This window comes from Callorhinus ursinus, unplaced genomic scaffold (assembly GCF_003265705.2).
Source record: "Callorhinus ursinus isolate GAN/ISIS: 27379988/994484 unplaced genomic scaffold, GSC_fseal_2.0 scaffold18, whole genome shotgun sequence".
In the NCBI taxonomy this organism is placed as follows: domain Eukaryota; kingdom Metazoa; phylum Chordata; class Mammalia; order Carnivora; family Otariidae; genus Callorhinus; species Callorhinus ursinus.
The window spans coordinates 12,417,705-12,440,267 of record NW_027397080.1 but is presented as its reverse complement, the minus strand read 5'-3'; the positions used below and the strand labels follow the sequence as shown (position 1 = coordinate 12,440,267).

Below are 22,563 nucleotides of genomic sequence, written 5' to 3'. Positions count from 1 at the left end.
TCACTTTGTTAGATCACCATTTATTTATTATTTTTTAATGAACACATAATGTTTTACTTGTTTCAGGGGTACAGGTCTGTGATTTATCAGTCTTACACAACACCCAGTGCTCACCATGGCACATACCCTCCCCAATGTCCATCACCCAGCCACCCCATTCCCCCACCCCCCACCCCTCCAGCAACCCTCAGTTTGTTTCCTGAGATTAAGAGTCTCTTATGGTTTCTCTCCTTCTCTGGTTTCGTCTTGTTTCATTTTTTCCTCTCTCCCCCTATGATCCTCTGCCTTGTTTCTTAAATTCCGTGTATCAGTGAGATCATATGATAGTTGTCTTTCTCTGACTGATTTATTTTGCTTAGCATAATAATACCCTCTAGTTCCACTCATGTCCTTGCAAATGGCAAGATTTCATTTTTTGATGGCTGCATAATATTCCATTACACACACACACACACACACACAGACACACACACATCTTCTTTATCCAGTCATCTGTGGATGGACATCTGGGCTCTTTCCATAGTTTAGCTATTGTGGACATTGTTGCTATAAACATTGTAGTGCAGGTGCCCCTTCGGATTACTAATTTGTATCTTTGGGGTAAATACCCAGTAGTGCAACTGCTGGGTCATAGGGTAGCTCTATTTTCAACTTTTTGAGGAACCTCCCTACTGTTTTCCAGAGTGGCTTGCACCAGCTTGCATTCCCACCAACAGTGTAGGAGGGTTCCCCTTTCTCCGCATCCTCGCCAACATCTGTTGTTTCCTGATTTGTTAATTTTAGCCATTCTGACTGGTATGAGGTGGTATCTCACTGAGGTTTTGATTTGTATTTCCCTGAACCCAAGTGATGTTGAGCACTTTTTCATGGATTACGAACTTGTTTTAATTCTTTGCCATGCACTTCATTTATTCTCTTTGTTTAGTTGTTTACTTGTTTATTGGCCATCTCCCCTAGTTATGGGTTGAACTGCGCTCCCCTCCATTCCTGTGTTGAAGTCCTAACCCCCAACACCTCAGAATGTGATATTATTTGGGAAACAGGATTGTTGCAAATGTAATAATTAGTTAGTACGAGGTTGTACTAAGGACGCCTGGGTGGCTTAGTCGGTGAAGCGTCTGCCTTCAGCTCAAGTCATGATCCTGGGGTCCTGGGATCAAGTCCTGCATCAGGCTCCCTGTTCAGCTGGGAGCCTGCTTCTCCCTCTCCCTCTGCTGCTCTCCCCACTTGAGCTATCCCTCTGACAAATAAATAAATGAAAATCTTAAAAAAAAAAAAAAAGACAAGGTTGTACTAGAGTAGCGAGAACCCCTAATCCAATACGACTGGTGACTTTATATAAAGGGAAATCTACACACAGAGATATATACAGGGAGAAACCTTGTGGACACGAAGACCGCCATCTACAGGCCCGGGAGAGAGGGCTGGAACAGATCCTCCCTTCAGAGCCCTCAAAAGGAACCAACCCTGTCCCCACACCTTGACTTCTACTTCTTCTCCTTCTCCTTCTTCTTTTTAAGATTTTATTTATCTATTTGACAGAGAGAGAACGAGAGCAGGAACACAAGCAGGGGTAGTGGGGGAGGGAGAAGCAGGCTTCCCGCGGAGCAGGGAGCCCGATGTGGGGCTCGATGTGGGGCTCGATGTGGGGCTCGATCCCAGGACCCTGGGATCATGACCTGAGCCGAAGGCAGATGCTTAACAACTGAGCCACCCAGGCGCCCCCACACCTTGACTTCTAACCTCCAGGGCTGCGAGACAATGAATTTCTGCTGTTTAAGCCAGTTTGTAGTATTTTTGATACAGCAGCCCCAGGAAATTGATACACCCCCTAAGAGAACTCAGCTCCCCGTGGATGGCAAGCTGGTTTTTCTGGTTCACAGCTGTCCCACAACAGGCTTGTGTTGTTACTGAGCACCAGGTACACCGCTATCTAACCGTTTCACTTGTGTTCGTGAACCTGAAAGTTTTTCAAGGGAAGAGAGCGTTGCGGTGTTCAATAAAAACCTGTTGAGAGGATGAAACCATTTCCCTCATTTCCAGAATTTCTGCGGAGCGCCGGCCAGTGAAATGTGTGTGGACTGATAGGTCAGAGCTCTTATTCTCCAGGCCGCTTTAATGTGCACAACGTGCTTTCAGCTCTCCGGACAAAGACACCGATACTTCGCAGGTCCCTCAAGTGGGACTCAGAGAACCCAGCCGAGCTCCAGCCTTCTGCAAGCGCCGGTCCTTGGTATCTCGGTACTTGTAGTTTTGTCCACTATATCTTTGCCCAGGCAACGAACGCTGAGACCACAACTCCCGTCACCGCGCGAGCACTGGCGCCGTCAGAGCGCAGCCTCCGGAGGGGGCGCGGGCGCCATTGACTAACCTGCAGGCCGAAGGGCCCGCCTTCCTAAGCCCAGGAGCCCCTGTGATTGGTCAGCTGCCTCGCCTCTCATAGAGGGGGCGACAGGTGAATGAAAGGGGGGCGTGTCGGTGCGCGGAGCTCGGCGGCCGCGCGGCTGGACCCCGCTGAAAGGTGAGAGCCGAGAAGTGGGTTCGCGCTGCAGCTTTCATTGGTTTGGGGAGGATTCGGGGCTCCCCAGGAGGTCGGCCTTGGATGGAGGGAGCGGGCAGGGAACTCCCCTCTCGGTGGGCCTCCTTTGGACCTCCCGGCCCTGGCTACTCCCGAGACCCCCGCCGCGCGAACCTGAGCTGGATGACCGACCCTCCCTCCCCTCCAGCTTGGGGAAGGGTGGCGTGGCGCGGCGGCAGCTGTCCCCCCTTCCCTGGCATTGGACTGTCCCCCCCCGTCGTCCAGCTGTGTGGTCCTGGCGTCCGCCCATTGCGATGGTGCCGGTGGGCGAGGGCTCGGCCAGACTGGGGCAGTGCTCACCGCAGCGATGGTCACTTTGTCCGCAGGAGGCCACGGGAGGGGCAAGGCCCCAGTTCCCCACCCTGGAGCCAAAGACCGGCCCAGTAACTAGTTCCCGTGATCTCTGCAGGGTCGTCTGGCTCTGGAAGGGGGCGGGGGGAATCCCCTTTTCTTGGGAGCAGTTTAGCAGGTGAACCGAAGATGCAGTTGACCCTGAAATTTTTTCGGTGGAATTGGAAACTCTTCTCCTGTGTCGTTCCCCTCCACTCCATGCGTTGGGAGAGGAGTGACTTCCCCAACCCTTCGGGGAGTCAGGTTGGTATAGTGTTTAGCATGTCAACTCTGGAATCAAACCATTTCTGGTTCCAATCCCAGCTTGGGCGTCTTAGCTATAAATTTGGGAACCTCAATTTCCTCCCCTGAAAAAGAGAGTACAACGATTATATCTACTGCATTGGGTTATTGTGAGATAAAACTTAATGCTTGTAAGATACTTCTTACAGTGCTTCATGAGGAGAGGTATTCAGTAAATGCTAGCAATTGAGCAGGGTTTTTTTTTTTTTATGATTTTTTTTGATTTTTTTAAGGGAGCGGGAGAGAGAGAGAGAGAGAGAGAGAGAGAGAGAGCGCGCATGAGCAATGAGGAGGAGCAGAAGGGGAGGAAGTGGGAGGGGGAAAGAATCTCAGGCTGACTCTGTGTGGAACACTGAGTGGAGCTGGACCAGGGGCTCCATTGATCTCACCACCCTGAAATCATGACCTGAGCCGGAAACCAGTAGTTTAATGCTTAACCAACTGAGCCACTCAGATGCGCACCCCCACCTTTTTTTTTTTATCAGGTTTTCATTATTCTCAAGTTGGTAAGACTGAAGGAGTCTTGTCAGAGTTTGGTGGAATTCATCGCTGGTTTTGGTGCCTGAATGAAGACAGTTGTGGGATCTGGGTAGGAATCCCTGGGGAATGTGGGAGTGTGTTGCAGGTGGTAGTGTTGGCATCTGCTCTCTCCTGGAGGACATGCACTGTAGTTGGTTCATTTTTCTATTCCTGGCATCTTCCTTGTATGTAGCTAGTCACTGTTGAATTGAACTGGAACAGTGAGAGGGCTTGGGGGGGGGTGGTCCCTGCCAGAGTGTGGATAAATGTACTTCTGACAGCAGTATACCCAAAGAGCTTCTTTCCAAGGAGAAAAAGTGTCCCAGGGATGCAGGATGCTGAAGGCAAGTGATATGAATAATGATTTCCACAGTATATGCCAAGTATAGGCTTGGGGACAGACTTGCAGAGTTAGGGAGTATTTATATGACCCAGTAGAATCTAGATTATTTACAGCAAGAAAGCCAAAGGAGATGGGTTTTGGGTACTATTTCTGGAAAGGAGCATCTTCCAGTGAAAGATAGAAGTGCCCTGGGAGGGGCGCCTGGGTGGCTCAGTCGTTCATTAAGCATCTGCCTTCAGCTTGGGTCATGATCCCAGGGTCCTGGGATCAAGCCCCGCATCCAGCTCCTTGCTCAGCAGGGAGCCTGCTTCTCCCTCTCCCACTCCCCCTGTTTGTTTTCCCTCTCTAGCTGTCTCTCTCTCTCTCTAAGAGAAAGAAAGAAAGAAAGAAAGAAAGAAAGAAAGAAAGGAAGGAAGAAAGAAAAGAAGAAGGAAGGAAGGAAGAAGGAAGGAAGAAGGAAGGAAGGAAGGAAGAAAGAAAGGAAGAAAGAAGTGCCCTGGGAGAAGGCCCTGTAGATAAAACCATTCTTCAGGCTAAGAGTTGTTGTGCCTACACTGGTTTATCTCCCTGGTTTGCCAACTACCTTATCCCTCTGCCCCTCTTCCTTTCCCCCCTTTGTTTAAAAAGAAAAAATGAAAGCAGTACATACACATAGTAAAACACCCTAACAGTACAGAAAGTTTGAAAATGAAAAGTGAAAGTCCCTCTACACATCTCTTACCCTTAATTCTTCTTCTCAAGTATATCTGCTATTAACTCTTGCTTGTATAACCTAATGGGGGAAAATCATGCATATGTGGATGGGATTATACAGTACATTTTGTTTTGCATCTTGCCTTTTTCTCTTAATATATCTTGGTGACCTTTCAATAATGAACACATACAACTCTAGCTCATTAAAAACATGTCAGTTCTTACCTTTGTCAGTTTACTTGCTTAGAGACACTCCTTCACTTCTCTCCCTGATTGGTTGTCTAGTTTCTAAACTTAATGCATCACTTGCTATAAATACGTAGAAAGTAGGTGTGGACGGCCACTCAATAAGGTTGTTGATGGTCTTCGATGAATCTAGTCTGTGCAGTTAGTACATAGACCTTGGGGAGTCTGTTTTGCCAGTGGGAGGGCCCTTTTTTTGGGGAGGGAGTGTCTGATTTCTGGCTAGGTGAGGTATTGTTGTGTTGCATTTATAGAGAGGAAGAGTGCTAAGGAGTTGGTTGTGTTTGGCAGCTCTAACTAGGCCTTTTGTGATTCCAGTAGAGGGAGATGATGTACTTGGTTGTAGAAACTTCTCTGTGCTCCGTGGGTCAGTATGGAAAAGGGGTAGTGGATGGATTGTTACCGAAGCCCAAGTTCGGCTGCTTGTTGCTCAAGAGGCCAATACTCGAGAGAGGAGCCCAGCCACCTGGGGAGAAGGCGGACTCTTGTCCAAAAGCCAACTCCGAGGTTTCTGCCTGGCCCAGGGATTTTTAAAGGGGTTTAATCAGTTAAGGGAGTACGGTGGGCTTTGACATTTCTTGATGATGTGCGGCTCAATGATGCTAGCTACAGAATTATCTCAGCACACAGAGGTTGTGCAAGAAGGTCTGGCTCCTGGCTACCCTGGGGCTGTGCAAGAGTACTCTGATCTTTCTGCAAAGGAGGGCAAGGTCTACAGATGAGGTCAGTACAGTCATTTGTGTGACCTTAAAAAAGAAAAATGTTTTGTTAAAAGATTGCCAGGCTAATCAGAAAGCTGAGGCGGCTTCAAACAGACTTGCTGGCCTCTGTGGCCTGGGAAAGGTCTGGTCCTTCATTTTCCAAGGCCAGTGGTCTGCAAATCTCAAAGAAAGCAAATTAGTTCGTGTACAGATCAAGGGCCTGAGGTCAGTAAGCAAGGGGTTGTGTTAACTTGAAGCAAGTTAACCCTTACTGTCACAGGATGGCTCTGTGGTTTGTGTGATGGGAAAAGACTGAGACGAGAGCTCAGGGAAGAAGGTCAGCATCTGTCTTTCTCACCAGCAGAAGGGTTTTAAACTTGACTTATACCTGTTCTACTTAGCAGTTAAGAAAGGAGTCTCCCTTCGTCCTTAGCCAACCTACTTTGTCCAAAGCACTCTGCCAGCTGCTATGGGGGGTAGCAAATGAGATAAGACATGGCTCGTGCCTTCAAAGGCTTGGAGCCCACTGACAGACAAGGGCCAGGACATAAAATTCGAAGGAGTGAACCGAGGGTAGTGGAGTCCATCAGTTGGGAGTCTCTCATTCGTAAGAGATAGAAAACCCAACTCAGACCAGCTAAGGCAAAAAGAGACTTAATTGGCTTCTGGCCCAGCATGAACTGGGGCTCAGAGGGTGTCCCTGGGCTCCATTTTTTGCTCCTGCCTGAGCTAGACTGTCATCTTTGTCGGACTGGTTCCCCTGGTGGTGAGACAGGGACATCCTACATGCCCACAGAGTAGACAGTGCTCTTTTTTGGAACCTTCGGTAAACCTGTATTGCTTTTCATTGCTCTGACCAAGCCACATGGCCATTTCTGAGCTAATCACTGCACTCAGAAGGTGGGATGCCTTGATTGTGTTAGCCTCTGTTTATATCTAGAGCCTGGGGATGGCACCAGCTTGATGCAAAACACCTTGGCCAAAAATGGGGGAAGGGTGGATCTCTCAAAGCCAGAATAGGCACTAAAAACATAAGAACGATGACTGTATGCTGGCTAGCCCAAGAATCCACCATGCTTCCATGAAGGGATGATAATAGGGGTGTGCTGAGAAAGGCGAGTACAGTCTCCAAGTTCCGTGTCAGGATTGAGCTGTAAGTATTAGATTTGGGTATTACCTATATTCTGAGTCTTGAGGAAAGTATAGTGTAGGCATAAAAGCAGGAACTCCAGGGGATAACTGACCTGGTTTTGAGTCCTGGCTGTTACAGCTGGGTCATCTCCTACCTTCTCTAAGTCTCAATTTCCTTATTAGAAATACGGGGACAGTTTTATCATCGGGTTTTTATAAAAATTTATTGAGAGCTTCCATGTAAAACACTATGTACTATGCCACGTGCAGTTTGTTTGGTTGTTTTTGTTGTTTTTCATATCTTAACCCCATTGGACCACCTCTGATTTTTGTTAGATCCCAAAATAGCCCATATCATAAAGACACTATTGAACTGGTGTTTTGGGAAGAATGAAAAAGAAAAATTAAAACTGAACATCTTATTTGTAAGGTTGGGATCGGTGAATTAACTGGAAAAAAAAAATCTTGGCAGAGATACAGGCCACTCCAGAGAAGCAGCAGCTGGTGGAGAAATGGAGATGCAATCCTATTATGCCAAGCTCTTGGGGGAGTTGAATGAACAGCGAAAGAGGGACTTTTTCTGTGACTGCAGCATCATTGTGGAAGGGCGGATCTTCAAGGCCCACAGGAACATTCTGTTTGCCAACAGTGGCTACTTCCGAGCCCTGCTCATTCACTACATCCAGGACAGCGGGCGGCCCAGCACCGCCTCGCTGGACATTGTCACGTCCGATGCCTTCTCCACCATCTTAGACTTCCTGTACTCTGGGAAGCTGGATCTGTGCGGGGAGAACGTGATTGAAGTTATGTCAGCGGCCAGCTACCTGCAGATGAATGATGTGGTGAACTTCTGCAAGACGTACATCAGGTCGTCCCTCGATATCTGCCGGAAGATGGAGAAGGAGGCAGCTGCGGTGGCGGTGGCCATGGGGGCTCATCAGGTTGACGGTGGAAGCCCCAGTTCAGGCAGGGAAGGGACCTCCTGTGATACCAAGAGCTTGGCCTCCTTGGCAGCCAAGGGAGAAGAGAGTGTGGACTGTCTGAGAGAGTCCCCTTGCACTGACTGCCGGGGCTGCCACCCGCTGGGACTGGTGGTGAAGGACCGCCAGGGCTGTGGCCCAGCTGACGGTGACCTCTCTATTCTGCCCAAACAGATAGAGCCCAAGGTGGAGTTTGAGGCCGACGAGGTGGAGGTGGAGGGTGGTGAGCCGCTGCAGCCTTATGCCGCCCCACTCAGCCTGGCCCGCGTGGCCGAGGCTTTGCCCGGTGGCCAGGCTGTGGACTTGGCCTACAGTAACTACCACGTGAAGCAATTCCTGGAGGCACTCCTGCGCAACAGTGCTGTCCCCAGCAAAGATGATGCGGACCATCACTTTTCTCGGAGTTTGGAGGGAAGACCAGATGGTGCAGGAGGAACCATGAGTTCCATGATGGATGTCCAGACTGACTGGTATGGAGAGGACTCAGGTGAGCTCCATGAGCATTCAGCATCTCTGCCGGTCCTTTAGCATGCACACCTGGGCCTCTTCGGCTCCTATCATCATGATCATTGTCATTGTCACTGCCACTACCGTCACTGTCATCTCCACCACCAGCATTACTACCACATTACCACCACCCCCACCAAGCGGTGGTCATTGAGCACCTGCTGTGTGCGGGGCATTGTCTCTTCCTCTATGGTAGTATTTTACCTCTACAACTAGAGTGTAAGCATGCTGAGGGCAGTCTGAAGACGTGGAGAGAACCTACTGTCTTCTACTAATAAGCAGTGGGACTTGGGTTAAATCAGTCAGTCTCTTTGAAGCCATTTTGTTCAGGAGATAATCATCCCTGCCTTGCCTTTATCATAGGGTTAAGGACCAAATGAGAAGGTTCTCAGAATTTTTTCTCACGTATGATCATATATTCCAGACAGGTAAGAAATTGATACTTCTCTGTGTCAGCCATGGTGCCCAGCACATGGTCGACAGGCACGTAGTGTGTCATGGTCAATGGTGCTACCTACTTGAGAATATCTAAAATGAGTTGGCATTTGGCTTTATGTGAGTAAGTTTCTTATATCCTTTGGTAGGCTTTTTTTTTCTTTTAATAATTAATGTTGATAACTCCAAAGACATGTGTGTTTTAATTAAATCATCAACCTTAAACTAGCTTTTATATCAAATATTTTCCTTTGGTAGGCTTTTGTGTTTTAAGAGAACTTGGTTGTTTCCCTGAACAACTCTGAGAGATGAGTTAACATGACTAACTCCTCTTAACAGGTGGGGTAATTGTGTTGTAAAATGTCTTGTAGGAGACTGAAATAGACTTGGCTGCCACCTTACTGATGAAAGTGCCCTATAGCTTCCAGAACTTCAAGCCAAGAAATTAATGAATCCCAGTTTAAATTCACCCTTCAATACTGAGCAGTGAAAGTATTTTAGGTAAGGGAGATCAGCCACTTTTATTTGTTATTAAATGGCTGTCTTGAGACATTTAATTTCATTTTTTAAGGCAAGAACACTCTGTATGTCTGATTAAAACTAGGCTTGAAAACTCGAAAATGCTGTTTCCAATCCTCAGGGACACTGGCTTACCCAGCATTTAGAAGGTAGTGGCTGTTTTCACGAACACACCGTGGGAACGGGTTGAAATCTCATTTCCGTGCATAATAGCACTTCACAGACGGTGACCACCCTTTCACACCCACTAGACCCTCATGAATTTGGCAGAAGAGTGTGGAGAAACTGAGACCCACCAGGGTTTGGTGAATTTCCTAAGAGTGCAGAGCTAAAACAAGAAACCTGGGCTGCCTTCATTTCATTCAAACAAACTGTGCAGGCAGCACAAATGAATAGAGGATTTCAGTGCCACGAGTATATCTTTCAACCCCTCTGCCTGTAAGCACAAGCATCAAGAAATAATAATGCAGCCCAACTCCATCTTCATTCAAGTCCAGTCTGTCTATCTGTCTGTCAAGTCAGGTTTCCAACTAGATGGTGCTGTGGACAAGGCAGCCATCCTGGCCCCTGGCCATGCCTGTTGTCTGCCAAGTTTTGATCCCATTCACATGGCTCCTGGGTAAATTTATTCCAAATGCCAAGGCACAGAGTAGGACTGATGTGTTTGGTCATTCATTTATTTGCTCAAATATTTGAGGACCTTCCTGGTAAAGATACAAAGATAGTCAGACATGGATCCAGCCCTCAAAGAGCTGGTGGTGTCTTAGAGGAGGTAAGGTATGTGTCATTGGCATCACATGAAAGAAAGACAGTAGGACTGGAAGACAGATGGAGGTGTGGCTTTCCCAGTGGTCCAAAAGCAGACCTGGCTTCCGCCTGGGAGATCAGGGAGGCATTATGAAAGTGGCATCCGAGGGTAGGAAGAGGAGAGAAATTGATGGGAGTCAGATTATGGAAAACCTTAAATGCTAAGAGGTGAGGTTTTGTCTGTAGGCACAGGGGAATTTTTTGGTAGTTACTGAGCTTGGGAGGAGGCAGGTTCTGTGATTGGGGGAGATTAATTTGGCCTTACCACCAGATGGCGTGGAGATGGGAGACAAGGGCAGGGAGACAGCCAGGAGGGTGTCGTGGTAATTCTGTATCCACATTGCTCACATCTGACATAAGCAGACACGGTCAGGTCATAAGGTCCTCCTATCAGCCCTCCTCCCCCAGACCTCCCAACCCCAGCTCTAGCACCTCCCACTGCTTCTTGGAAGGTTCATCTGCAGTGGCTACCTCCACTGTTTTACTTCCTACTCTTTTCTCAGCCCACTGCAGGCTGGCTTCTGCCCCCTGCACTCCATCTACCCTGCTGCCATGAGGTCAGCCACGCATTTCTAGAGCCAATCCAATGAGTGGTTTTCAGGTCTTATCTTACTTGGCCTCTCTCAGTAGTTGACTCTGCCCTTTCTCTCCTTCTTGAAATTCTATCTTCCTCTGGCTTCTGACACCACGGGTACCCATTGCTCTGACCTCCGCCCATTCCTTTCCAGTCTCATCATGGGGTCATTTAATGCCAGTGTGTCCAGTATTCCATCATTGGCTTGCTTCTTCAACATCTTATCATTCCTGCCCATTCATTCATTCATTTATCAGTTTGTTCTCTGTATTTATAGATCTGATTCTGCTTTTTGTTTGCTTATTCGTTTGTTTTTTATTTTTTTATTTTCATTTATTTATTCTATTTATTTATTTATTCATGAGAGACAGAGGGAGAGAGAGAGGCAGAGGGAGAAGCAGGCTCCCAAGGAGCAGGGAGCCCAGTGCGGGACTCGATCCCAGGATCCTGGGATCATGACCTGAGCCGAAGGCAGATGCTTAACCATCTGAGCCACCCAGGCGCCCTCATTTGTTTTTTAGATTCCACGTAAGAGGGAAATCATATGGTATTTGTCTTTCTCAGTCTGACTTATTTCACTTAGCATAATACCCTCTAGGTCCATCCATGTTGTTGCAAATGACAAGATCTCATCCTTTTTTATGGCTGAGTAATATTTCATTGTGTGTGTGTGTGTGTGCGCACGCGCGCGCGCACGTGTGCATGCACGTGTGCGCACACGCACTTTACATCACATCTTCTTTATTTATCCATCTGTCAATGGACACAGGCTGCTTCCATATCTTAGCTATTATAAATAATGCTGCAATAAACATAGGGGTCCATATATCTTTTCAAATTAGTATTTTTGTTTTCTTTGGGTAAATTCCCCAAAGTGGAATTTGAGAGACCTCTATACTGTTTTCCACAGTGGCTGTACCACTTGGCATTCCCACCAACAGTGCATGAGGTTTCCTTTTTATTCACATCCTTGCCAACACTTGTTATTTCTTTTTGATTCTAGCCATTCTGACAGGTGTAAGGTGATATCTTATCGTAGTGTTGATTTGTATTTTCCTGATGATTAGTGATGTTAAGCACCTTTTCATATGTCTGTTGGCCATTCTGTATGTCTTCTTTGGAAAAGTGTGTCTATTCAAGTCTTCTGCCTATTTTTTAATCAGATTGTTTTTTTTTTTTAGATTTTATTTATTTATTAAGAGAGAGAGTGAGCATGAGCAGGGGGGAGGGTAAAAGGAGGGGGAGAGGCAGACTCCCTGCTGAGCAAGGAGCCCAATGTGGGACTTGATCCCAAGACCCTGGGATCATGACCTGAGCCGAAGGCAGACACTTAACCAACTGAGCCACCTAGGCGCTGCAATCAGATTGTTTTTATGGTGTTGAATTGTTTAAGTTCTTTATATATTTTGAATATTCACCCCTTATCGGGTTTATCAGTTGCAAATACCTTCTCCCATTCAGTAGATTGCCTTTATTTTGTTTTGTTGATGGTTTCCTTTACTGCACAAAAGCTTTTTTTTTAAGACATCTTTTTTTTTCTTTTTTAAAATATTTTATTTATTCATTTGACAGATAGACACAGAGAGAGAGGGAACACAATCAGGGAGAGTGGGAGAGAGAGAAGCAGGCTTCCTGCCAAGCAGAGAACCCGATGCAGCGCTCGATCCCAGGACCCTGTGATCATGACCTGAGCAGAAGGCAGACGCTTAACGACTGAGCCACCCAGGCGCCCTGCACAAAAGCTTTTTATTTTGATATAGTCCCAATAGTTTATTTTTGCTTTTGTTTTTTTTAAAGATTTTATTTATTTATTTGAGAGAGAGAGAGAATGAGATAGAGAGAGAGAGCATGAGAGGGTCAGAGGGAGAAGCAGACTCCCTGCTGAGCAGGGAGCCCAATGCGGGACTCGATTCCGGGACTCCAGGATCATGACCTGAGCCAAAGGCAGTCACGTAACCAATTGAGCCACCCAGGCACCCCAATTTTTGCTTTTGTTTTCCCTGCCATAGGAGACATATCTAGAAAAATGTTGCTATGACCGATGTCAGAGAAATTACTGCCTGTGTTCTCCTCTAGGATTTTTATGGTTTCAGGTCTCACATTTAGTTCTTCAATCCATTTTGAGTTTGTTTTTGTTTGTGGTGTTAGAAAGTGGTCCAGTTTCATTTTTCTGCATGTACCTGTTCAGTTTTCCCAGCATCGTTTGTTGAAGAGACTGTCTTTTCCCATTTGTATATTCTTGCCTCCTTTTTCATGGATTAATAGACCATATAAGCATGGGTTTATTTCTGGGCTCTCTATTCTGTTCCATTGATCTATGTCTCCATTCATTCAATCATTTAACAAATATTTATTGAGCACTTACTATATGCCAAGCACTGTTCATTGGAGTGAACAAAAGGCAGTCCTTGTCCTCATGGAGCTGACATTCCAAATCAGGGAGACAGACAATAAACATATAAGTAAGTATATAACATGAAGAAGAATTAAAGCAGGGGAGAGGTTGATAGTGAAGGAGATGCAATTTTATTTAGTGTTGACAAGGAAGGCCTTTCTAACAAGTTACCTTTGGGCAGAAACTGCAAGGGAGGAAGAGAGCAAACTGCAAGGTAAATCAGGGAGAAGAACATTCTGGGCAGAAGGAAGAGCAAGGTGCAAAGGCCCAGGTGCAGGTCACAGTTGGCAAGTGAACTAGAGGAACAGCAGGATGCTGCTGAGGCTGGAGTGGAGTGGGTGTGGCAGAGTGCTAGGGGATGAGGTTAGAGAGTTTGGTTGAGGGCAGACCAGGTGGGGCCCTGAAGGCCATGAGAAGACCTTTGGGTCTTCCTCTGAGAAGGGACACCACTAGAGGGTCTCAGCCGAGAGTTCTTGAAGTGACATATCTTAAAAGCATTCATGTGGGTAGTGTATGCCATAACCTCCAGAGTGGTTTTCTTGGATAGGACTCTACTGCCTCTCAGGGTCAAACCCACCAGATTTCCTAATGGCTTGTATGAGTGGTATGAGAAAAAGAGAAGTTAAGGGTGACCCTCTGGCTTTTAGCTGGAGCAGCTGACTTAAACATGTTACGTTTGTGATGCCTCTTGGATCTTCAGGTGGAGATGTTCACTAAGCAGTTGCATCCTGTATGCTTGGGGTTCCGGGGGGAAATCACAGCTGAGCTCTACATTTGGGAGTCATTAATGGGTCCAGGGAATTTGAAATTTATATATCCCATGAACTTATGGCTGTAGAAGGAGAAGGTAAGAGATTTACTCATTGCGCCCTGGGGAACTCCAGCATGTAGAGGTTAGGCAAATAGGGCCCAGTAAAAGAGACCAGGAGGGGGCAGGCAGGGAGGTAGGAGGAGAATCGAGAGTGATGGGTACTAGGAGGAGAAAATGTTTCAGGAAAAAGGAGAAATTGACTATATCCAGGACTACATGTAGGCAGAGTGAGAACTGATCATTTGGGGAGGTCATTGGCGGGCTTGACAAGAGTAGTGTTGATGAAGTGGGAGGCAAGAAACCAGAGGGCTTGAAACAGAGCTGGGGAAATAGAGGTGAAGACAGTGAGTATTGATGCTTCTTTCAAGCATATTTGCTGTGAAGGGGACAGAGAAATGCATCAGTAGCTGAAGGGGCATATGAGGTCAAGGTTTTTATGAAGGTGGAGGATCTAAAAGCGTGTTTGTTTACTGGTGGGAATGATCCAGGAGAGAGGAGGCTAACTGGGTAGAAGAGAGAGGGACAGTTGATAGAGCGAGGGCAGACGGGGTCCCTGTCCAAGTGGTGGGGATGGTCTGGCTCTGCATGTGAGGAAGCACATTCGTTCATGGGAACAGGAGTGGAAGCAGACTGTATGTGTTCATGGGGGAGCTTGGGGGTGGCTGGGAGCATGTGGAGGTTCTCTTCTGATTGCTTCTCATCAGGTAAAGAAGCAAGGATAGGGGCACCTGTGTGGCTCAGATGGTTAAGCATCTGCCTTCTGCTCAGGTCATGATCTCAGGGTCCTGGAACTGAGTCCCACTTCGGGCTCCCTGCTCAGGGGGAGCCTGCTTCTCCCTCTGCCTCTGCCTCTCCCTCTCCCCGCTCTGCTCATGCTCGCTCTCTCTCTCAAATGAATAAATAAAATTAAAAACAAAACAAAACAAAACAAGGACAGGGGAAAGGGAGGAGACAGTGGGGGGTGGAGACCTGAGCAGAGGGAGGGTATGGAATGGTCCCCGAGGAGAGTGGGAGAGAGTGAGCCAGGGAAATAGCTGGGGTTTTTTTGTTTTTTTGTTTTTTAGATTTTATTTATTTGACACAGAGAGAGAAATCACAAGTAGGCAGAGCGCAAGCAGAGGGAGTCCCTGACTGAGTCCCTGACGGAGCCACCCAGGTGCCCCATATTTTGGGTTCTTGGGCAGATATTAGTGCTCAGAGGGTGATGGTTAGATGGATTCGAAGTGAGACCAGAACACAGTGGTGTATTTTTCACCAGTGATGTTAATTTGTCTTGTTTCAGGTATGGAATGGGCACAGATTTGTGTTTAACCAGAATTTAGGTTTAGCCAGGTGAACACAGAGGAAGAGAGAAGACCCAGGCAGTTAAGGATGGATGTGAAAGAGTGATTTCAGTGATGGATTGTGGGCACTAAACTGGGGAAGGAGAGGCATGAGGCCCCAAGGAGATGAAGGACAGTAAAATGGCGGCATAGTCCATGGTGTGGTTCTAACCGAGAAGGGACACTTAGGGGGTGAGCTGGAAAGATACGAGATAGTGGTTGGGAAGTGGGATGCTTGATATGTAGGCTGTGGAACAAATGCAGTTATTGGAAATACCTAGGTATGGGGCCATGATTCTCCCTCTCAACTATACACTAGGCAGAGTGTTTTAAAACTCTGATGCTTGGGATAGAGATTGGACATCAGTTTTGTTTTGTTTTGTTTTTTTAAGTTTCCCAGGTGATTCTAATATGCAGGTGGGGTTGAGAGCTCTTGGTCTAGGACGGGATAGCTGAGGTGGGGTGGAGAACAAGGTCTTTGGAGGAAAGGAGGTCAAGGAACAGAGAGGCCAGGGTGTTGGAAGGGTCATTTGCGGTACTCACACCAAGAATTATGCCGGGAGTTGTATTTGAAGGCAATGTGATCAAATCTCCACAGAATGAGGAGGTGACCTCAGGGCTCCGGGAGGACTGTAATGAGATATAGCTGTACTATCATTCGATGCTGTGAGCTTCCAAAGATCTTAAGGTTTTTGAGGATGGAGGGAGGGACAGTGGTCTGGAGATGACAGTGAAGCACGAGGGGGATCCTACTCACCTCCGACTCAGAGGCGTCACGGCGATGGGGTAAGGGAAGCAGGGTGCTCAGGGAAAGGCCAGGCCTTAATTAAAGCAACCACTCCAATTTCCTGAAGATTCTTAAAACTGTATTCTTCCCTCCTGTGCCTAAGTTCCAGATTTATCTAACCCAGATATGCCCCTCATGGATGCTCTGGGCCGCCCCAAACATAGTAAAATCCAAACTGAACCTGTCATTCCTCTAGTACCTGCTTTTCCTCCTGTGTTCCCTACCTCGGTTTATTCCACCATCATCCATCAGGTCAGCTAACCCACAATCTCTGTCATTTTGAATCTTCTCTTTCCCTTCTTAACCTCCCACGTGTGGTCATCAAGTGCTGTCCATTTTACCTCACGTGGGTATCCCCTCTCCACCTGGGCCCCTGCTTTAGTTCATGACATTTCTCATCCTCTCTCACGTGTACTTCCCACCTTTAATACTGCCTCTCTTCAGTCCTTCCCCTACAAGGTTCCTGGAGGGCGCAGTCAGTTAAGCGTCCCACTCTTGGTTTTGGCTCAGGTCGTGGTCTCAGGGTCGTGAGATACCCCCACAACGGGCTCTGCCTTTCCTGTGGAGTCTGCATGAGACTCTCTGTCCCTCTCCCTCTGCCCCTCCCGCCCTGCACTCCTTCTTCCTCAAATAAATAAATACATCTTTGAAAAAAATTAAAAAGAAAAATCCTTCCCCTGTACCGTCTTCTGAGGGATCTTTCAAAACTCAAATCTGACCCCATGTACTTCCCCTCCTTAAAATTCTAGCCGCTTACAGAATAAAGTCCAAGTTCCTGAACATGTCAGAATCATGAGGGCAGGATTTTTATCTTTTCCGTTCACTGCTCTATCCCCAGGGCCTAGAACATAGCCCGACATTTAATAGATGCTCAGTATAAATTTGTTGAATAAATGATTGACCGTGACCTTCACAGTCTGGTTCTTGGCCCTTCCGCAGCCTCATTTCTCATCCCCCCTCCCCTCTGCTTTATATTCTGTTTTCTTATTTACCTCTGTGCCTAAGCATGCGTTATTTCTCTGAGATACCTTTCTTTTTTTTTTTTTTTAAGATTTTATTTATTTATTTGAGAGAGAGAGAGAGAAAGAGAGAGAGAGAGCATGAGAGGGGGTAGGGTCAGAGGGAGAAGCAGACTCCCTGCTGAGCAGGGAGCCCGATGTGGGACTCGATCCCGGGACTCCGGGATCATGACCTGAGCCGAAGGCAGTCGCCCAACCAACTGAGCCACCCAGGCGCCCCTGAGATACCTTTCTCTGTCTTGAACTCCTGATGAACTCCTATTCATCCTTTAAAACCTTGCTCAAAGATCACTTCTCCTGTGAAATCTTCTCTGAACTCCTAGAGTGAATTCATTACTTTCTTGTCTATGTTTCTTCATCACTTTGAACTTTGCACGTGTTACATTATATTGTGTGAATTTGTTTACATGTCTTTCTTTCCTGCCAGACTTAACTTCTTGAGGGAAGAAATGGGTGTCTTGGTAAAGGTGGACCTTATTAAGAGTGTCTGGCATGTTAATAGGCATTCAAATGAATGGTTTTATTGGTGAGATCAGATCATGAGAGAGGAAGGAAAGTGTTGTGGTAATTCTTAGTTTTCTGATGGAGATAGAGTTAACAGTTGGTTTTTCTGGGGACTAATGCTGGGCCCATTTGACTTAATGTTTTTGTAGATAATTGAGAAAAGGTAAAGTCTAATGCCAGGCTGGTGGGGCTAGATGGCAGGAAGATTCCACAACACCAGAGGAGTGAGCAAGAGACTGGATCTCAGTCCCAGTGCGCTCAGTGACAAAATAATCCAACATACGTATGTAGCGATGAGCCAAGAGCTGCTGCTTTATTGTAGGAAACAGGTTTTGAAGTCACTATAGATGATGCAGAATGTTAGGCATTATCAGGCTGGGAACTTGAAACCAGAGAAAATAACCTCCACCCTTGGGTTGGGTTGTGTTGGGAATGATGTTGGGTTCTCACTTGGGATTCGGCTTGCCAAACTTTTGGCAGCACCTCCGAAAAGATAAAGCCCAGGTAGGTGTCCTGGGAAGGTCCCAGAGAAAAGGAGTTACTACAGTATTGAGAAAAACCACAGAGCCTGGGCTGCTTCATTGATAAAGAAACACCAAGGAGAGGGTGATGGTGACAAAAATGGCTGACATTCATGAGCTCTTACCATGTGCGAGGTGCTGTGCTGTAGGTATTACTTCATTTCATTCTTACCACAATCCTTTAAGGTGGGAACTGTTATCATCCCTATTTTACAGATGAGCAAATTGAGGCACAGAAAAGTTAAGGGAGATGTCCAAAGTCATACGGCTGGTAAATGGTGGAGCAGGACCTTGAACTCAGATTTCAATGCCTGGAAAGCCTGAGTCACTAGTGCCTTCCTGTATGATGTGAGATGACCAAAGTCTATAAAATCCTGAAGGGTGTACATAGAGGGGACACATCTTGGAGTGCTGCAGTGAGGGTAACTCAGGAAACTTGAACAGTTTTTGTATATGGGGGGGATAATCGTGTTGTCACCTTAATGGTTGTACAAGCAAGGTAGGAAAAAAAACAAAGAGTTGGAAGAAGATTTAAGTGAATCCCTGGATGTTTGAGGATTTCAGATCTATAGAGTTAATATGAATTCCAGCTGAGGGTGTACATCGCAGTACACATCTTCTACACATGCCTGGAAGCTCTTCTTAGGCACTCCTGTCATAGAAAGGATAGATCCTGATCCAGGGGTCTGATTCATCATCACAGAGGGTTCCAAACTTTTGAGGGTCATGAAGTCATGAAGTCAATTCAGGAGGTCATTGTTGATCAGTTCAGGCTGCCACAGCAGAAATACCCCAGATTGAGTGGCTTAAATAACAGAGATTTGTTTTCTCGCAGTTCTGGAGGCTCAGAGTCCAAGATCAAGATGCTGGTAGGGTTGTTTTCTTCCTGGCTCACGATCTACTACCTTCTTGCTGGTCCTCACATGGCCTTTCGTCTGTGCATGAACAGAGAGAGAATGAGACCTCTGGTGTCCCTCGGATTCTAAGGACACCAGTCCTATCAGATTAGGGCTCCACCCTTATGACCTCATTTAACCTTAATTTACCTCCCTATCTCCAAAAATAGTCACCTTGGAGGTTAGGGCTTCACTGTATGAATTTTGGGGGGATGCAATTCAGTCTGTAACAGGGTCTCCATCAGCACTGCCTTAAAGTGAAATCAGAGACAATAGACACTGTCAGAGTAAGTGTTATTTTGGGAAGCTTTTCCAGTTATCCCCTTGAAGACGTGTGAATTCTGAGGTTGTAATATAACCTGTGTCTCTAACTGCGAGCCATAGAGAAGTTTAAAAGCTGGTACCATATGTCATTCCTTGCAGCCTTATATCAGAAGCCCTCTTTACCCTCTGGCTGATTGGGAGCCAGACAGAGACTTGGAATTTGTAGTGTCTTGCTCTTAGCTGGTGGTAAAGATGATGTCCTCCCTCTGGATCCGGACTGGCAGAATTCCCCAGGTCCCGATCACCTTTCGGAGGGTGGCCATTGTCCCTGATGCTTACAACCCATTTGGTTCCCCAGGTGACGTGCTGGTGGTCCCCATCAAGCTCCACAAGTGTCCTTTTTGTCCTTACACTGCCAAACAGAAGGGCATCCTTAAGCGGCATATCCGCTCGCACACAGGTGAGCGGCCCTACCCCTGTGAGACCTGTGGCAAGAGGTTCACGCGACAGGAGCACCTGCGGAGTCACGCCCTGAGTGTAAGTATCTGGGCTGGAAAATCTCTGGTGGTGAGGGCAGAGGGGATGGAGGGGAGGGGGCTCCTGACATTTGTCTAATGCAAGGGTGAACCAGCCTGCCTTTTACTTCTCTGTCCACTGGAGTATTTTCAGAGAATTTTAAACATGTGTTTCTACTAAATTAAAGCTGGGTTGGTGGCACTTAGAGAAAGTTAAAACTTATGTAAGAGACTAGTTTTCTTAGACTCAAGAAAGTTTGTTTTTTGGTTTGGTTTTTTTTAGATTTTATTTATTTGACAGAGAGAGCATGAGAGAGCACAAGCAGGGGCAGCTGCAGAGGGAGAGAGAGAGAGAGAGAAGCAGGCTCCCCACTGAGCAGGGAGCCCGATGCGGGGCTCGATCCGGGAACCCTGGGATCGTGACCTGAGCTGAAGGCAGCTGCTTAACTGACTGAGCCACCCAGGCGCCCCCAACTCAAGAAAGTTTAGATCCTGGTCGGGGATGGTTGTCATAAGACAGAGAACAATGGGGTGTAGACAGGGGATTGTGGGTCTGTTCTCACCGGTGTGATGCCAGAGGTGAGAAAAGTGCATCCTTAGTCTTCCACCCAACCCCAGTACCTGGATGTGGGGAAAGCATGTGCCACCCTTTCTAAGGCTCCCTGTGGGCAGCAAAGAGGACTCCAGACCCAGGGGACCTCCCCTCCCACTGGCTTCCCCCTGCGATTCTGTCTCCCATGTGAGTGATTAATTCCCACCAGCTAAGAGGCGTTCAGGCCATTTAGGAAGGCATTGTATTTAAGATCATCTTTGAGCAAGGCAATCAGTCTTTAGAAAATCAAACATAAAAATGGTTTGGACTTCAGAGGACACTATCAAGAATGTGAGAACCCACAGAATGGGAGAAAATACTAGTGAATCATTTATCTGCTAAGGATCTAGTAACCAGAATATACAAAGAACTCTTTCGGTTCAACAATAAAAGACAAATAACCAAATTAAACTATGGATGTGAATAGACATTTCTCCAAAGAAGATATACAATGTCCAATAAGAACATGAAAAGATGCTCAACATCACTAGTCATTAGGAAAATGCAGATCAAAGCCAACAGTGAGATACCACTTCAGACACACTAGGATTGTCATCACCAAAAAGCAAGTAATAACGAAGCGTTGGCAAGGATGTGGAGGAATTAGAACATTCATACACTGCTGGTGGGAATATAAAATGGTGCAGCCACTGTGGAAAACAATCTGGTGGTTCTTCAAAAAGTTAAGCATAAAATTACCATAGACACCAGCAATTCTATATCTGAGTATATACCCAAGAGAACTGAAAACGTACATTCTCACAAAACACATCTGCACACAAAGGTTCATTGCAGCATTATTCCTATAGCCAGAAAGTGGAAACAACCCAAGTGTCCATCAACTGATGCATGAATAAACAAATTGTGGCCTATCCATACCATGGACCCTTATTCAGCCATAACATGGAATGCAGTTCTGATAAATGCTACAATGTGGATGAACCTTAAAAGCATTACACCACGTGAAAGAAGCCAGTCACAAAAGGCCACATCTTGTATGATTTCCTTGATAAGAAATACATAAGATGGGCAGACCCATGGAGATAGAGTAGATCAGTGGTTACCAGGGGCTAAGAGGCTGGCGAATGGGAGAGGGGTGGCTGTTATTAGGCACCTGATTTCTTTCTGGGGTGATGAAAATGTTCTGGAAGTAGATGGTGGTGATAGTTGCACAACCTGGTGAATATACTAAAAACCACTACATTGTATGCTTTTATTTATTTATTTTATTTTTTTCATTTATTTGAGAGAAAGAGAATGAGAGGCAGAGAGCATGAGAAGGAGGAGGGTCAGAGGGAGAAGCGGACTCCCCACCGAGCAGGGAGCCGGAGGCGGGACTCGATCCCAGGACTCCAGGATCATGACCCGAGCTGAAGGCAGTCACTTAACTGACTGAGCCACCCAGGCGCCCAAATTGTACGCTTTTCAAAAGTGAGTTTTGTGGTATGTGAATTGTGGTTTTGAAAGAATCCAGATTTAAGTTAAGTACAAGGTTACTGGCCATCTCCACTCTCAGGGCTGGCCCCAGCACCCCTGTCTGAGAATGGCCTCTTCTCATAGCCTCAAGTTTTTGTCTGTCTTTTCTTCCCCCCCAAATTGTATCTCCAGTCTGTCTTGGCAGCAGTAGGTTCCTGGTACCCCGGAGATAGTTTACTGGTTAGAATCTTTATTCCCTCTATTTTTCCATGTTATAAAATGTCCAGTCTACCGCAGCCCGAAGAGGTGGTTTTCAAAGGCCCTGTCAGGTTGCAAAGGTCATGGACATAGCCAGGTTGGCTAAGGGTTTAGTGTAGAAAGCCTAGGAGATGCCCTGGAGGCATTTGGCCAGGATGTAGTGGCAGCCCCAGTGAGCTGAGTGTTGTGTCATTGGCTGTTGTCCTCTGTCATTTGTCTCTTGTGTGCACCCTGCATCCGGAGCTCTCCACAGGAGAGGCTTCGGTTCACAGAGCCCCTGTGGGCTGGAGCTCCTGAAGAGGGCGCACATTAGATAGATCCGTATGCAGAGGGGCCCTGGGGCTACTGCCCTAAGGAGGAACTGCGTGGGGTAGGAGATCAGGTTCTTCTAGTTTGCAAAGTGCTTCTCATAGGTAAGGAAAGCATTTATCGAAAAAGAGGTAAGGACGGAGAAGATACCATCTAGGAAGTCGGCCTCCCTAATAACTGGACAATCCCAGGTACATAAAAAGCCACAGCTAAAATCCTCAAGCGTTCCCTGAAGGCCCTTTCTATGCCAGGCATAGTTTTTTAGTAACAAATGTGACAGAGAACATGAAT

At 46.7% G+C, this 22,563-nt stretch overlaps 1 protein-coding gene across 5 annotated transcripts in view; it reads left to right on the top strand.

Annotated features, from left to right (window-relative positions):
- Positions 1-2,148: 2,148 nt before the first annotated feature.
- ZBTB8B (zinc finger and BTB domain containing 8B) overlaps positions 2,149-22,563 on the top strand; it is a 29,202-nt gene continuing 8,787 nt past the window's right edge. The window contains exons 1-5 of one of the 5 annotated variants that reach the window (XR_012381312.1): positions 2,149-2,521; positions 7,314-8,308; positions 19,541-19,719; positions 21,538-21,720; positions 22,377-22,463. Coding sequence is in view for 3 of the 5 variants with exons in the window: in XM_073902997.1 (XP_073759098.1) it covers positions 2,460-2,521; positions 7,314-8,308; positions 19,541-19,719; positions 21,540-21,566 (1,263 nt within the window). In the remaining 2 variants the exon portion in view is untranslated. Of the gene's footprint in view, positions 2,522-7,271; positions 8,309-19,540; positions 19,720-21,537; positions 21,721-22,376; positions 22,464-22,563 lie in introns of those variants that run through there. The other 4 variants (XR_012381311.1, XM_073902997.1, XM_025856958.2 and 1 more) reach the window with 4 other exon arrangements.